This window comes from Schistocerca serialis, chromosome 12, assembly GCF_023864345.2.
Source record: "Schistocerca serialis cubense isolate TAMUIC-IGC-003099 chromosome 12, iqSchSeri2.2, whole genome shotgun sequence".
In the NCBI taxonomy this organism is placed as follows: domain Eukaryota; kingdom Metazoa; phylum Arthropoda; class Insecta; order Orthoptera; family Acrididae; genus Schistocerca; species Schistocerca serialis.
In genome coordinates, this window is record NC_064649.1 from 80,907,532 (window position 1) to 80,926,054 (window position 18,523).

General features: G+C 37.5%; 1 protein-coding gene across 2 annotated transcripts in view; it reads left to right on the forward strand.

Annotated features, from left to right (window-relative positions):
- Window positions 1-17,680, forward strand: part of LOC126427900 (myc box-dependent-interacting protein 1) — a 509,442-nt gene extending 491,762 nt beyond the window's left edge. For both annotated transcript variants that reach the window (XM_050089785.1, XM_050089786.1), the window contains 2 exons: window positions 4,290-4,432; window positions 14,067-17,680. In XM_050089785.1, coding sequence (XP_049945742.1) covers window positions 4,290-4,432; window positions 14,067-14,147 — 224 coding nt within the window. In that variant the 3' untranslated portion in view covers window positions 14,148-17,680. The remainder of the gene's footprint in view (window positions 1-4,289; window positions 4,433-14,066) is intronic.
- Window positions 17,681-18,523: the final 843 nt, after the last annotated feature.

Consider the following 18,523-nt stretch of genomic DNA (forward strand, 5'->3'; position numbering starts at 1 on the left):
TCCGGGAAAAATTTGGGAATTTTTCATTCATTGGTTTACTTTTCAGTTAAATTTTAGTAATTTTGGCTGGTATAAACTGATACTGCAGCAATAAAACATAAAAGACACAGCTATTGACAACAGCAAAACACAGTGGACACAAAAGTGTCTGCTGGCAGCAAAATGTGCCCAAGGCCTTTAGGGCGAAGATTACACAGTACTTCGTAATAACAAACTGCTTTCGATGAGCATGACATTACAACTGTTTACATTTCTAACAGGTCGCAGTAAATATTGCAAATGGCGGTTTGAGAAGTGTTGCGTTCAAAGTGATTTTTTTTTTTTTAATGCAAGATGAATTACGTAGCATGTGAGACTGTGCGATGAATTTCTTAAATGTGACGTGGACTACAATTGGCTGAAAAAGCGCATTGCAGTTTCAGATTCAGTGCTTCAGAAGCTACTGTGCTGTATATGGTGGAGTTCATATTTATACTTTCATAATACGAAAATATGCAATGTATCTGTTGCAGTGCATCAAAGATCTTTCCAAAACACATGGTTTTTGTTTCCTGAAGTTCCAGGAAGTTCTATGTCAATGTATACCAGAGAACTGATAAGTTTTATAGCTCCGAGGAAAAGTATACAGTCACTTAACGCGGAAAAATTTACTTTCACCAGGGCCATAGCGTATTTTCACCCTGCAAAAAGTGTATTTTCCCTTGCAAAATCCTGGAAAAATCTGGGGATTTTTGTTTTTCTTGTCCGCATATTCACCCTTTGTACAAAATGTATTGTGCACTTCATAGGAGACACTTTTTATTATGCCTTGCATCTAGTGCTGATGGCAGTTCAACCTCCTTGATAAATTGCATTATGTTTTCCCAGTAGCACAAAACACTAGTTAAGACTCTTTGCCAGACATTACATACACTAACGTTATAAGCCTAACCACTTAAAACTGTTCTTATCAATTACTATTTGTGACTGATGCAGCCATCTGCACAGACTGAGAGCTGATCCATCATTCCACTATGTCCACCTCAGAGATGGACCATCACTCAAATGGTTCAAAGATCAGTACCATCAATGCTACTTTGAATTTATTTTTGTATGCATTTGTGAGTGAGTGGGTTACAATACGATCTCCACTTGTTATTGTAAAACTGCATTTGGTATGATTTTTATTTCACTTTTATTATTCATTCCCCTTATTGTGTGGGTGCTGAGCATCCGAAAGAATTTAGAATGGGGTGCGCAAGTACTGTAGCACCCACAGTCAGAGCCCCCTGAAAGAGGGTCAGTCTCGCATCACACTTGTTGTAAATATTTTCCGAGCCAGTCTTGTTTAACCTAATCTGTATGAAAAGATCAAACTACTAAAAAAATGATGATTAGAATGAGAACAATAATTATTCTTGTGAGCAAATAGTTATACATAGCCATATAACAGTAATTTGTTGCTGGAAACCACTTGCTAGAAAATATTATTTTGTATATCTTGAATCTCACTCTCTTTCCTGTTGGTTTCTTTCAATACTCATGTCCAGGGAGCTACACATAAAGCAAGTTTCTGGAACAGGTAAAAGTAAAATACATATCTAATTACACAACAATACATTAGTAAGGAACTTCCCAAAATGTTGAACTCTCCTCCTACTACAGAAAGTGCAGACGGGCTCTGAAATGTCAATAATGGTGCACTGAAGCAACACAAAGTCGGGTTTATACATTTTTCTGTAATGCAGCTGCCTCTTCTGTCATTGTGTTAGGTCAGTTTTGTCAAATTGGAAGACAGGCAAGATTATTCACTGTTCAACTTGTTCTTTGAGTAGGAGTTTATTTGTGCTGCAATGCCAATTAACTGTTGTTACGATTTCTTTCTAAATTTGTTCTACAGCTTTCTTGTACAACCAAGGTTTCCCATTATCCCTACAATGTACTGTCTTTGACTTTATGTAGTTAATAATTGAGCATTATAACAAATAAGTGTTGCATTTTGGAAATAACATTTATTGTTGAATGTATAACATGTTCGTATTAACTTTTTATGTACACAGCATATCTGTTCCCAGGGTGACTAACAGTAGACCATATGACTCAGAAACCTTGTCAGTGTTAACAGTAAGACTTGTTTGTGCAGAAATTATTAAAATTGTTTCTGTATTGAGATTTATTACATAACTGAACCATACCATAGCCATAATTTAGTTAGTGTATAAAGCACACGTTTTTTCCTTGTGTTATCAGAGAAGTAAATCCCTGAATGAGTAGTATTCCTAAATATGTCCCATCACGAAGTGACCTCTAGGCATGAAAGATTGATTCTATTGCTGAATTTTAAGTATGGAAAGAGATGAAGATGAAATGCAAATCGACCACTTACATGCAACCTGTAATATTACGCTCCCACACATCACTATTAAAATTTCTGTCTCTGCACAAGTTTTGAAAGCTTCGTGAGGCGTGAGATACAAAAGAAAAACTTTTTACTTATCTTCTTTTTCTCTTATTGTTGGCTCCAATTTTTTGCATCTAGGGGTACATTCTTGTGGCTGAAATTTTGATTTAATGTTGTGGGTTCCTGATGACTGAATAAGATTTTGCTGTATTATTCTTGAATTTTATTCTTTGTAACATTCTTCAATATCACACAGACTACACAATATCCACGTCTATCACACCACAAATTACATTATTAGTGACACAGTCAAAATGCGTCTGATTCCATCAGAACCATGCCCACTACTAATAACATTCTGCGGTACTCACAATATTCCAAAGAGTTTACGAAGCGAAAGAGTTTACATACTTTCTTGAATATATCATTATTCAGAAATAAATTTAATAATTAGCATTATATTGTGCAATTAATAACATTAATTTTAAATAGGTCCGATATTTCGTAATTTCAAATATTTTTAAAAGAAGAATAATTGTAACTGTTCATACATGTCGCTTGTAACAAATTAATTTATTTTTATACATTCCAGCCTGAAATATAGCACATCATACACAGAATCAAATGAAGTTCATTCAGTTAAACAGCTGATACAATGTTCACCTATAGAATAATCGATGGTAACATTGTATCTGTCATTTCTATTAAAAGGGGGTGGGGTGGAGGGCAATGTTAGAGGAGGGTGTCCCATTACAAACTGCAGTGTATGACATAATGACTGAGAAACAGCAAATAACATAATATTAACTGCACCATGTTCTAAATATTTTTATTAATGCTGAAGATTAGATGGGTAGATCACATAACTAATGAGGAGGTATTGAACAGAATTGGGGAGATGTAGAGTTTGTGGCACAACTTGACTAGGAGGAGGGATCGGTCGGTAGGACATATTCTGAGGCATCAAGGGATCAGCAATTTAGTATTGGAGGGCAGCGTGAAGGATAAAAATCGTAGAGGGAGACCAAGAGATGAATACACTAAACAGATTCAGAAGGATGTAGGTTGCATTAGGTACTGGGAGATGAAGCAGCTTGCACAGGATAGAGTAGCATGGAGAGCTGCATCAAACCAGTCTCTGGACTGAAGACCACAACAACAAAAAATTGATGAAAATCTGATTTTAAAAATAATGGCCACAAAACTTAATTCACATTCAGTGTTGTAAACATCATCACACAGCTATCAAGGTGGAGCCTATTGGAGATGATAACATAAAATTCTGCTGATGACTTGTTGTTATATTGGAACTTATGTGAGTAAGAACCCTCAGATGACTACAGATGAAGCAACCTTTTCTCTTTATCTCACTGCAGAGTTCATGCTCACATTATCTGCACTACACAAATATGACAATCGAGTACTTTTTAACATTCACACTTTCTGAATATAAAATTTAGCTGATTACAGATGGCTGGAAGAAATATTTATGCCTGTTTTTCAAGCAGATGAGTGCTTCCATTTTGTTTTATAAGCTGTATGTGTAATTTGCATTTTACTGCTTATTCGAAACTTTTGCACCTTTTAATTAATATTTTACAGCAGAAGAATGTTACTGAAAATATTTAGATAAGAGATTTGCTGCTAATGACTTTCCAAAGTAAAGGCCATGCCACTAAGGTTAGCAATGAACTTGAGAGGGGATAACATTTGTCTGTTCTTGCTTCCCACAGGTGGTGACATGGCATCACAGTTAAATTTGCAAATTTAGGGAGGTGATACTAATCCTGTTTTCTGATGTGTTCTACATGCTTTAATTGTTAATTTAAGGCAAGCTAGTGATGGACTCCAGTTTCTCAAGTAGTTGTTAGCAAACTGTTTTGTAAAAATGTACCCATTTTCTCGACAGGTGCTACAACCGACAACCTCCCGCCAGGGGTCCTGTACCGTGTGAAAGCGACGTACAAGTACAATCGCGAGGACGTGGACGAGCTGTCATTCGACGTGGGCGAGATTATCAGAGTCGTGGAGTACGACGACCCGGAGGAACAGGTCTGTAATAGCGGTGGTGCCCCCATCTGGTTCCTCTTCTGTGTGGCTGTAGCATTCTGCTACTTGTAGCTGTCGGCTCAGTAAGAGTGACGGGGGAGCGTCTATTGGTGTAGAGTCTGCCATTACAGGTTTGTTGCAGGATTTTGTACTGTCCAATCTGTGTCTGGATTTTACGTGCAGTCAGTGACAACTAATGGCACTCTATTTATGCCTGATTGAATGCTGCTCCATGTTCCGCATTTCTTCTCGTAAATAATCACACTGCACCAAAAATTAGTTACCACAAGAAGACATCTCGCTAATGCTGTATAACACTATCGGATCAATAACAGCCTCAATTATGAGACAAACAAATGTTGACAAGTTTCTTTGGGTATGGAGTATCCAGCTGATGGTTAGATCCTTCAGAGCTGCCACTTTGCAGGGATGTCAATATCAAGCTTTCACTTGCTGTTCCATTTAGTCCTACACATTTTCTAGGGATTAACATTGGATGATTTAGTCTGCCATTTGAAGTGTTGTAGGCTGCTTAAGTGTTAGTTAAACAGGGAGCATGTATAAGAAAGGGAAATGTAGAGAGAAACTTTGTAGTTCATAGGAGCTGCGATCAAAAAATAAGGGGAATTTAATTTCACAGGCTTTAAACATCCAAATTTCAATTTTTAAAATCTTGTTAGTACACATTTATCTGATGTATGCTGGCATTTTCATCTGTTCTGAATATTTACTTTATTGTTGACAGTCGAGAAGGTTAAAAGCAGTGTAAAGTGCCTTAAGACTTCTTACTTTCAAAAAAAGATAGATCAAAGAATGTACATTAAATTGTGCTTGAAAAATGGAATAAAGTGCAGTACTGCATTCAAAACGCTGACTGTGGCTCCTGGTGAATATGCTATGAGTAAGACAAGGTTTTATGAGCGGTATAAATGTTCCAAAGTGGGTTGAGAAGATTTTGAAGATGACAATTGTCCGAGATGGCCTAGCACATAAATTACTGATGACAATGAGGAAGAAATGAAGAAAATGATTCAGGAAAATTGTTGAATCACCACCAGAGGGGTTGCTCATGATATCGGCATATCCTTTGGCTCATGACAAGCAATTTTTTTCTATATTTTTTTTTCAGCATGAAATGTGTAGCACCAAAGTTTGTTTTGAAATTATTGAGGTTCGACCAAAAATGACATCGCATACAATAGACACTGCTCAGGAATTGATGAATGAAGTAACGATGATCCAGAACTTCTAATTATAAAGAAGGTTATAACAGGTAGCAAAACATGGATATATGGGTATGATGGCATAACTGAGGCCTAATCATCCCAATCGAAACTGCCAAAATTGAAAAAAATTAAAGTTGAATTACGTGTAAGGGTTCCTTTCATTATTTTCTTCAATTAAAATGGGATAGTCCATCATGAATTCCTGTCTCATGGTCGTACTGTCAATAAGGGATACTTCCTGGGAGTTACGTGCTATTTGCCTCAAGCAATCTGAATGCATCATAATACTGCTCCTACTTGCACATCGATGCTTTTTCATCACTTTTCGGCAAAAACAAAACCATTATGTTGCCTCAACCACTGTATTTGCCATGGCCTCCTGCAACTTCTTTCTATTCCTAAGACTGAAGACAACCATGAAAGGGCCTCATTTTATATTAACTTCTTAGTTTTATTTTCCTTTAAGCATAAAATTATGCATTCCCTGTGATAAAAGTGTGGCAGAATGTGCATAAAACATTCTCTCTAATGCACTTCATTCCACCAGAACCTTTAGATATTTCATTCATGTAACTGTGTAGTGGCATATATACTGATAAAATGGCCTGTTACTCTATGTACTGATGTTGCTATTAACCGGACAGTCTCTTTGTTCACTCTCCAGTTCAGTATCAGTTAAGTTTAGCTTTTGGTGGTACATCATTGTATGGCTTTCGCAATTGCATTTCTAATTTGCAACATTCCATACTTTTGTAGAAAGTTATCATTTTTAATTGTCTACTTGATTCCACCTCGTGAGGAGTCCCTTCATGGTGGTATAGATAGTGTTAGGTGCCCATAAAATAAAGGAATTGACAACTCCACTGTACACTTGAAAGAACACACTGAAAGATGATAAGTGTTCGACAAAGAAATTTTCAAATGTTTGACAAAAATTAAACACTTTCAATCTCACGATACTGACACATATGGCACAGATTTGTACCATATTCTGTTTGTGTGACTGCATGATACTCATTTGTAAAATATTGTTAATGTTGTTTTGCTGAGGACATGAAGTCATTAATATAAAACTTTAATTTATTACATGTTGTATATAACATCTATATAATTGTACCTTTGGGGCCAACAGTGATTTTACTATGATGATATCATTTTTTTGTCACATTTCTTTTCTATGGTGACTTCCAGGGTAACAGCATATCCCCATGTTACTTTGAATGATATATTATGCAGCTTTTTTAATACCAAATATTTAATTAATGTTACTGGTACTGGTTTTAAATAGCTGTGCACTCCAATAAATAAAAAAAAGGTATCTGAAATTTATGATTTCTGGATGGCAGATTATCTTAGATGACAGAAAACGATATTTTTAGTAAGTGGTGCATAAATTAACACATCTCACTTCCACTGTGCACCTTTCTTTCATCACCTGCCCCCCCCCCCCCCCCGTTCCTCAACTGCTGTGCTCGTGATAGCAACCCAGAAACTCATTTCTAGTAGACTTAATTTTATTCTCTAGAAATAGTAGCAGGGGCTAAGAGGCTCAAAATTGAGCATTGTATTAGACTAGAGAGGGCAAGATATCCTGGAATCTGAGCACTGTTCATCCTCAGTCAAGCTCTGATTCTTTCACTAAGTTCAACATGAATCCCCTTACTGTATTTTCTCGGATAAAATGTATCTGGACTTTTTCTGTACTATGTGCCCTCTCTTTTGGTTTTGACTTCCATCTAGTGCTCACAGACCTCTTATTACACACTGACCTTACACACAGACTCATTGTTAACAGAAAATCTGTTAATGCATCACAGTACTGCCCCACAATACATGCTGCAGTATGTAAACGAATGCTTCTGGTAAGAGGCTGCCCGCATGGCTAATTCCCAAAACTGTCCAGTCTGACCAAGGCAGTATCCATCCCATCCCAGTGATCTACTATTTAAGGGTCAATTCTTTCAAAAGCCAGTGCTGTAGAATAAGTGCAGACACAGATTGAATATTTACTGCTACTGGCAAAACAAAATATTGCTTGAACAAAACCTCATACATTAAAAGAAATGTGTTTAGTATTTTCCACTAAAACCTCAGAAGCCTCATAAATAAAAAAGGTGACTGTCTTATATCCATTCAAGAAAATGAAAGGGTAGATGGAATTTCAGCAGACTTGTTGTGCATACCAGAACAGATCTATTTTGACAGATGAAGGTCTTCAAAATGTTTCCAACCCTTCAGGTTAATGAAGAAAGACTCTTAAGCTCTGTAAAGCAGTTGGATACAGTTTTAATAAGATCATGCAGATGTTCCTGGAGAATCATTGTTTGTGGAGGCTTTAACATCAGTTTTCTGTCGGATGGTACTGACTAAGGGCACCTAAGTTGTTAATGTACAGCTATGCATTATTTTCCTCAGTAAACTTCCCAAGAGGATTGAGCTGGCCTCTTGTCGCCGAGCGGTTCTAGGCACTTTAGTCTGGAACCACGCGGCTGCTATGGTTGCAGGTTCGAATCCTGCCTCGGGCAAGGATGTGTGTGAACAAAATAGTGCAACAGCTATTGACAATTAGGTTTTAGACCAAACAGTCTGCATTTATTTAGCACTAACGTCAATAGTAAATGGTTTATCTTACCATGGCAGACAGTTGTTAATAATAAAATACCCTTAAGAGCCAAAGAAACTGGTACACTTGCCTAATATTGTGCAGGACCCCCGCCAGCATGCAGAAGTGTCACAACATGATGTGGCACAGACTTGACCAGTGTCTGAAGTAGTGCTGGAGGGAAGTGACGCCATGAATCCTGCAGGGCTGTCCATAAATCCATAAGAGCACAAAGGGTGGAGAGCTCTTCTGAATAACATGTTACAAGGCATCCCAGATAAGCTCAATGATGTTCATGTCTGGGGAGTTTGGTGGCCAGTGGAAGTGTTTAAACTCAGAAGAGTCTCTGTAGCAATTTGGGACGTGTGGGGTGTCGCATTGTCCTGCTGGAATTGCCCAAGTCGTCCTGAATGCACAACGGACATGAATGGATGCAGGTGATCAAACAGGATGCTTATGTATGTGTCACCTGTCAGATCGTATATAGATGTATCAGGGATCCCATATCGTTCCAACTGCACAATCCTCATGCCATTGCAGAGTCTCCACCAGCTTGAAAGTCCTCTGCTGACATGCAGGGTCCATGGATACCTGTACACATCCATCCACCGGATACAATTTGAAATGAGACTTGTCCAACCAGGGAACATGTTTCCAGTCATCAACAGTGCAATGTAGGTATTGATGCAGCCTGGCAACGTGTAAAGCTTTGTGTTGTGCTGGGTACATGAGTGGGCCTTCAGCTCCGAAAGTCCATACCGATGATGTTTCATTGAATGGGTCGCACGTTGACACTTGCTGATGGCCCAGCATTGAAATCTGCAGCAATTTGCAGAAGGATTGCACTTCCGTCATATTGAAAGATTCTCTTCAGACGTCATTGGTCCCGTTCTTGCAGGATCTTTTTCCGGCCGCAGCGATGTCGGAGATTTGATGCTCTACCAGATTCCTGATATTCACGGTACACTCGTGAAACAGTCATATGGGAAAATCCCCACTTCACCACTACCTCAGAGATGCTGTGTCCCATTGCTTGTGCACCAACGTTAACACCACACCATGTTCAAACTCATTTAAAGAGTTGAAACTGCATTACCACCAGTATGGTAAAAATCTCCAATCTGATATTAAAAAAGCAAAACTCGTGTAGGAAGGTAGAAGATGAGGTACTGACGGAACTAGGGCAGGCCGTGGGTCATGATGGCCTGCTGAAGGAAACAATCCCAGGTTTGAGTCCCAGTCTGGCCGACAGTTTTAATATGCCAGGCAGTTCAAAACTTGTGTATTTTACCACAAAAATATGTTACTCCAAGAATAAGCCAAAAACTATTTTAATCGTAATTAAAAATGAAACAAACAATTTAGTGACCATTATGAAATTCATCCCCTAGCTAAGATCTCTGCAGAAATGGTTACACTTGCAAACCATCAAGCAACAAATTCTGTTGTTACTTCCTCACATTGGTAGCAGACATTGCACCCACTAACAAACAAAAAAATGCACACTAGTTAGATTTACTTGTACAGACGCTCCATGTACCACCAACAAATATTAGTTTGAAAAACACAACCCCTAAGAATATTTGCAAAATTCATCAGATCACCAAAAAGTAGTAAATCTGCTGGCTGTGGTGGTGTTTCTAGCAGAATATTTAATTCTTGTTAAAACATGAACATAGAAAGTGGTGTAAAAAGTGACTTGATAGCATTACCCGTAAGTTATTCTTGAAGCGAATGTACAGCTCTGAGCGTATTTCATAAAAGACGTAAATACCGCGTAATAACAGCCATTTGCAAAACTGGAGACATGGAAACCACCTCCAATTACAGATCTATCTATTACCTTCCAGTCTTTGTGAAAGCGTTTGAGACAGTGACCTATGGTAGAATACGTTTTCATTTAAGTGAGAAGAACTTGTCTGCTGTCCCTCCCATTGACTTTCAGGAAGAAATCTCAGTAGATACAGGAATACCTGACCTGACAAATGATGTCATGGCAGAGCTCAAAAAGAAAAATTGTTCTGTTGGAAAATTCTGTGATATTTCCCAAAGCCTTTGATTCTGTTGATCACAGAATTCTACTTTATGAGACAGACCTAGTGGCCAGTACTCACCGTGAGTAAGCAAAATATTTACTTTTTTATGGTGTTGGAATTATTAATTCTGTTTCTTCTGAGGAAGGATAGGTTCCCCCTTTTGTGGGGAGGTGAGCAAGATGATGAACACTGTGCCATGAACTGTCACTTGATCTGTGGATTGTATTGGTAACCCATACTCAGCTCCTGCAAATGATGAGGATATCCAACAACTTATGACCATGATGCCTAGTGATTACACAGGAAGCATGTGCAGACTGTTTCTATCAACTTTACTACTGATGTCAGAAGTGTGTTGTAGCTAAACGTGATTATTTTGAAGAATAGGAAAGGTTTTTTTAACTATTGTTTCCTTTATTTTCTGAGACCATTCATTGAACTTATATTTATGAATAATACTGTTGTTTTTCACCAGTCATTAATCGCTGTCAACAACTTTATAAGAAATTAAATGTACTGTTAGGGTATTGTCAGTATGCTCAACATTTCAAAAGAGCCATGTACATGTTCTGTACCACAACACTTTCTTCCTCAATGGAGAGCTGTGCCAAAAAATGTGAAGTCGACTTTGACACTGGTATCTCCAACATCTGATACTATCTGTAATGTAAAAGTTGTAAAGCTTAAGCATTTATGGTGAGCCGTAACATGTAACTTCCAGGTGAGATTCTTATCAATATGGTTATTGTGAATAAAACAGTCTATTTCACCAAATTGATTGATTGATTTATTATGCTATTTTGGATATGTCAGATCTACAATTAAGATAAAAGGAACATAAAGAGTGACAGGTGTTTGTTGTACAACATTAAAAAAAAAATATTTTTAGAAAGTTCACTCACCGAAAAACTTACAACTTGCAAAACAAGGTTCCATGTCATTCGTAAAATCTATGCCTAATTGAGGTGTCAGCTAATATGAAGACATTCATTGTAGCAACATGTGGACCTAGACAGAGCTGTGTTCCAAAATATTTGAATTTAACAATCAGATTTGCTTTTATTCTTTACAGTCTGTTTTAAAAATCTACACATGTTACAGTATTGTTTGGCTAAGTTTTAGTTCACAGTTTTTTTATTTATTTGACATGTGTAATTATAACAACAATTAATAATTAATACTCCCCATTATGTTCATGCAAAATATGTTTAATACTGAAGTACATACAGCTGTTGTATAGAAAATACTGTATAACACAGTCAATTAATACTTGTTAAGTTTAAGCAAAGTCCACACGGACTAATTGCCGCCATCTGTAAAGTTAATGTCATGAATATCCAACTATATTCATTTGTTGCCATTTATAATTGAGCTTTGTATGTTTATAATTAAAAGAATGTCTGTCTTTTTTACAAGAATGAAGTGAACAAGGAGAAAAAGAAGATAAAATAAAATTTGAAGGCAACCACCTCACACTAGCTCCACCCATCTTCATATAATTTTTTAACTCTGTCATTAGTTGATGCCATTATTAGAGCTTTACGATTGACAATGAACCTTTGTTTTGCAAGTTCTAAGTTCAGTAAACTTTATTAAATATATTTTTTAACTTATTGTAGCTTAGTGATGTACAACTTGTTGCACTTTATGTTCGTTTACTCTTAATTGCAGATAACTGATGAAAGTAGTAGCCAAAAATGGCATAAAAATAAAGCAGTTTATTTGCCAATCTTAGACAGTTTTTTCACAAAAGTATCATAAGTCCATTTGCAGAGAACCAGTTATTAATTCTTATAGCCTTAATTATAATTCATGAAATGCAAGCAGAGAGAGAGTCAGACATCTCAGGTGCTTAGTGGTGTATCATTTATACTGGGTGGTTATAATTAATGTCCAGCTACTTGTGGAGATCCAGTGTGAGCCGTAATTATCATATGAGAAAGAAACTTGGCAGATGAGCTAATGTAGAACCAATTTACACTGGAAAAAGAAATAGCTCCAATGTTGGCCACCAGGTGCAAATCTGCTGCTGTACATCTGCAAATTGTGTAAATGGCAGTTAATAATAAAATCAACATTATGACTCTCATTCATTTGACCGTTTCTGCCCATGTCCCGTTTCTAATCCATTGCATATGGAAACATTTCTACAGGTCTTTCTTGCATTCACAGTAGACTTGGCCACTGTTTCTACTTTTCGATACAGTGTATCGATACATGGAACTGTTTCAGTGTTTTGGAACAGCTGTGGTTCACTGTTTCGAAACAGTGGTGTTTCATTCCGCCCCTGTCTCAGATAACCGGACCAGATTCGATCTCGAGCCAGACGCAGAAACTGTATCGTTGTTTCAAAATAAGGCTGTTTCAATCCACCTGTGCTTGGAATGGACTAATTGTATCGAAACAGTGATGTTTCATTCTGCTCTGTGTCGGACGAGATTTGGGCTAGGCACAGGTACTGAAACACAATGTACCACTTCATGAAACACTTTCAAAAGTGTCGAAATCTTTTTGACAAGCAATAGCAGGAAGCTTAAGATATCCGAAAATAAAGCTTCATTTCTAGCTGACTGTCCTATTCTGAAATGGCGTAACATCTGCTTTATAAGCACTAACCAAGCAATAAAACAACGCATACTGTTTACATTCAAAATAATAAATATGTGAAAATCATTCAGTTAAATTACACTTTTTTTATAACATACGCTTCTCTGTTTACGTACAGTAATCATATTAAGAAACGCAAGTAAGCCTACAACATTTTGAATAAAAAAAGGCGTAGAGTGACAGTTATTAGACATATACATAAATTTGATGTAGGTATAATTGCAAGCAATCTCTCTGACAAATCACTGATAGTGTAATGGTGAACGGGAAGGACTAGGAAGCATGGTGAATTTATAGTAACGGTTCAAAACACCTTGAAAGACAAATTTTTTCTGTTATATTTTGTTATTTATTCAAATTACTTGGCATTATTTGTGAGTCTATAGTCACTGAGCCTATTATCCACAATAATTCCCTTTGTGTGCATGGAAATTAGCAGGATGGGTATATTAACCATAATAAATGAATGTGGTAATCCTAGTTGCATATCCGTTGTTCCTGCAGTTTGCTTCCACCTCCAGTTCCGTTCGTGGTGGTTCTTCTATCTTCAGCTATGGCTGTCCTCAGCCAATTGAAAAGTATGAAAGTCACACAACACAAAAGTAGCGCATTTGCTGCAGGAAATACAAAACTGGCAAGACGCCTAAGTGATAGTTTCATACTTTCTGCAATATGATCAGCGCTCTCGCACCTCATTTGTGTTTATATGGACATACTTATACGGTAGACATTCAAGATGATAAAATGTGTAGGTTTATTAGATTATGAAACACAAACTGTTTCACTGTTTCGAAACAGCGTATCGAAACATTACAGTGTACTGTTTCATTTGTTTCGAAACAGTCTCTAATTCACAGCAAAATATCTGTCAAGTTTCACTGTCATTCAATGATTACGGTCCACACTGGACCTCCGTGAGCAGCTGCACTTTAATTATAGCCACCCAGTATAGAACAAGAACAAGATGGCAACCGGTATTAAACCCAGCCAGTACACCGGTAGTGATTATTCCACATTCTGAAGAGGTTGTTTCATTGTGCACACTCCCTGGGTTCCTTATTGCAACATTATGCATTCTTTTACATGCATTCCTATTCTATTTCAAATATTGCCGTAGTCATAAAGAATGTTTGGAGACTAATAGAATGGGTTTTGTTGTGTTCCAGGAGGAAGGCTGGCTGATGGGCGTGAAAGAGGGTACAGGAGAGAAGGGCATGTTCCCTGCCAACTTCACGAGGCCGCTGTGAGGTGGCCGCTGCCGCACGGATCTGTGACGGCAGCTTCCGGCCTCGCGGCGCGGCTCGGCCGGCAGTTCCTTGGCCGGCCGGTCCACTCTTGGCTCTGCTCCTGGCCCACCGCAATCCGTTTCCCGTCACACGCAAACCTGAGAATCTCTGCTTTACTCGAGAGGGCCTGTCCACCTCTATACTACATGTGACTTTCCCTGCTGCCACGGTGCAGACAAAACTGTGTAAATGGTGCAGAGTGACATCATTCTATGATTACAACTTGTTAGTCAATTGCAGGATGACAGATCCTCTGAAGGTGAAGTTCTGAAAATGTTGGTCAGTTTTAAAAGGCAGTATAGTTTCACTTAGTTATTGTATGTGTTAGAGAGAAATATTGTCAACCCATTGAATTTTCGGAGGAGGGTTCTTACCTCCTAGACGACAAATGTCACGTATGAAAAAAGGACAAGTAAGCATACATTTTAATGGAGTTGTTCTTTTAGTTTTGTTTAACATGCTCTGCTTGTATTGGCTACATTCTGGTGCCGTGTTGTTATATTTGGTTACTCTGAAGCAATCACGGTCAAATTTAAATTTCCTTTAAGAAGTTTACAGCATATTTTATCTTATTTTAATATAAATATAACTACTATGACAGCTATAAGTTTGCTGCAGGTTTTCTTATAGCTGCTCACATTGCTCAGAATACGAATCACACTCATTCTTGTCTTGCTGATACTGTTGCAAGCCCACAGGCTAAGGGATTATTCAAATTTCTATTTCCATTTACTGATTTCCCCCCCCCCCCCCCCCTCCCCCCAGAACATCAAGATATCTCTCCCACTTTTTTGGTCTTCTTTGCCTTGTCTTGGGCATAAAATCGTGCCAAATGAAAATTACTCTTCTGAATTTATTTTTATATACAATAGTTTATAAGAATATTACAAGTAACCATTATGTGCTACACCACAGGACAATTATTTCTCACTATTGTGTTTCTCTGTTAGCATGCTGAATTTTATTGCTGTTGTAAATTGTAATTTGTGTGGTTTTTTTTTAGGAATAATCATTTGTGAACAAACGTCGATACAGAATAAGACATTTTAAACAGAGTTGTGCCGATTTTGCTTCGGTTATAATTTTACCCTCGTCAGGACAAGAGCCCAGACGTGGAGCCAAGAGTGACTGTAAAATTGTTACATATATTGTATTGTATTTGTAGAATCTGTAAGAGTACTTTATCAGTGGCCTATGTCCTGTAACACAGTTTTTGTGGCAGACACCCTCCTACCTAGGCACCTGCATAAAGAGAGTGGGCACGCTTCGAAGCTCTTGTCAGCACGCTGCAAACCTGTCTCCAAACGTTTTCATTCTGTCCGTCCGGAGATACATCGAAGTTTTCACTATGTGCATTTAGTACTCCTTACAGATTTACCTGTTCAAGTTGTAAACATTCCACTTGACCAGCAATAAATGATACGGCACGTGTTTATCGTAATGTGCCACTGTTGCCAAATTGCCATCTTTGTGAGAAAGCATTTTATATGGCAGTGTTTTTATCCTTCTTCTGGAGAAATTTCTTTCTTCCTGCAGTTGAGAGAGAACTGTATAGAAAAATAGATATTTTGTCGATCTACCTCCTTGTATGTAGCCCGGTGGAATATTGGAAACTACAAAAACCAAATGTTCTCTCCATAATCTTGCACAACACAAAATTGTCTCCAAAATTTTTTTTCTTCCATCAGAAAAAGGTATTCTGCAGGTGCCTAGCTAGGAGTTAAAACTGCCCATAAGTGCCTTTATTAAACGAAAAGAGAAGAAAAGTACATAACAAGACACTAATTCTATTAATAGTCTGAAAGGAGAATGCCAGTACTTCCTAATGTCTATGTGACAGTATTTATTACACTGGAAAGTAAACACACATAGACAGAAAAAATTGGGGAAATTTCTGATCTGCTGGTTTGCTTCTTGCTTTAAGAAATGTGGAAGCTGACCAGTTCCACTGCATGCTCACAGTTTGTTTCAGGGAGCATTTATGCCAATTTGTGTCTTCCTTTAGCTGCTGCTATCCAATCCATTCTCTCAAAACAGGGAAAGGTGGATCACAGGCTTTCAGTCTAAATTGAAATTGTTGCTCACATTAATGTCTTTATTCCCACTTCCGCACTTCATGGGGATAATGTTACACTTTTTTTATGCCTCCCCCACCCTCTCCATTAGGGGCACTACCTGTGTCTTTGGGAACCACTGGTGAAGGTTTCAGAACGTCACAGTTCATTTTCTTGCTACGCCATCATTTCATTTGTGAATTTACAATAGTGTAGCATTCATCATATCCTGTTATTCGTCAGCATAGAGTATTAGGTTGTCTGTCAACACTGAATAAAAATACTCATAAAAATGTTGTTGTTCTAATATTAATCTCAGTTTATTATTATCTTTATACCATAGCAGTTATTTTATCCACTTTTTTCTCCTCCCATTTCACTGGGGAGTATGAATTTGTGATGTGTGCGCTTCCAAGAATTATAGGAGAGCTGAAAGCTCAAAGAATCTTGTCACCCCTTCCAGTAGAATGACAAGTAGTTTCTGGATAATTTTATCTGGATAAGTGGAGTGTTTTATTTTTTAAAGAAAATGTAAGAAATTGAAGGGACAATTTAGTTCAGTCAACATTGCTTATCGTGTATTGCTTTTAAGTCGTTGTTGTTGTTTTCTTTGTTGATTACAAATGTGCTCCTTATTTAAAGTGTAAACCTTTTTACACCTCCTCCCGTCCATTTGTTTGTTTGTAAGAAGCATTCAGCCCATCGTGTCATTCATTTTCCATTCGCATGCATTTCAGATGTTATTTTCAGGCATTTTTAAAACATTTTTACTACACATAATTCATGATTTATTGTGATTAGTTCTCATTATTTCCAGTTCAAGCACTGGTGCCATTTTGAAATAATAATTATATTACTGTGAACATGTGTACATTACTGTTGTTCTGATTTTTATTGATATTGTGATACATAAACTGTCATTGTAGCCAGAACATGAACAGATTTTAATATTGCTTTATCACATAGATAAGGAAAAAGTTGTGTCTTGAGCAGCTGATTTTTTTTTTTTTTTTATTTGTGTGTTCTGAACACGTTTCGTATTTATGCTGGGCGTGTTCAGTGGTTTGAAAGTGTATGAAGAAACTTGAAGATTGCTGTGTACCACTACTGTTCACCACTTCCGCATCTCCCTCTGCAACTTCTGCTTGGCAAAAAACAATTTTTTTTCTAATCTGTATGATAAAGCAAATTGAAGTTGCAACTGAGGAAAAATGGCTGAAAATATTAACAATAACAGATTTTAATTTGTACCATTTTTGGAAACTTATCTTTCCTTTTTTTGCCATATTCTCGAAGTAAGATAGACTGCCGCTATATACTGTTACAAATATATTGAACTAAATTTTTTTCATAAGTAAAACTGTTTTAGTTTAATATGTATAGAGAAACTAAAACACTGTATCTTGTTTTAAAAGATATTAAAAGTTTTGCTCAACCTTCTTCCTTGGCTTCAATGATCTGAATGGATAACAGCATTTGTTGGTTCTGTTACTGAAATCAGATTTTTAATATCACATGATGTGTGGCACAAATAATGACATCATATAGCCGAAGAGAAAATAGTGTGCACAAAATAATATACAGGGTGTTCAGAAAAAAAGTATCTAATACTTTGAAAGTTGGTAGTACTCATTGAAACAAGTCCATTACATAGGGTCCGGAGATACATTCTTTCCAAGATACACACACGTCTATAGGAAGGGTTGTGCGACTCTCGGTTGTGGATATTACCACAGTCATTTGGCGCTCCATCAAATGTTTTGGCAGTTGTCTACTCACAGTACTCTACCTACCATTAGGCGGTCTGCAGTCAGTTGTATGGTTTGACTCATGCTGTGGGCTGCGTTACTTTTTGTCATGTTTGTGTGCCTTATTGTACAGTACTGTCTACCCTGGGTATGTATCATGGTGTTTTATCTTGTTCCAAATGTGGTTTCACATAACTGTTTACTGTAACCCCTGTTGGTAAGTAAAAATGGTGTAGTAAATTTACATTTTCTCTCTTGCGTCACTTAGTAGCAATGGAAGCCTACTAATCTACAAGAGAAATGGCAGATATGATTTTCTGCTTTTGTTTAGCAAATGGATGTAGCTGTAAGCCATGTCCTCTGTTAAGCTGTTCAGCAGACTTTGCCAGTGTCTGAGGGACATAGGTTCCCTTGCACCTTGGAAGACTGACAGTGGGAGGCCTAACACAGTCTGCATGCCTGCTACGTTTGGTGGAAGAAACACCTGTGTGCGATGATCAGAAGGCATGTCTCACTCTCTTATCTGGGGGGGGAT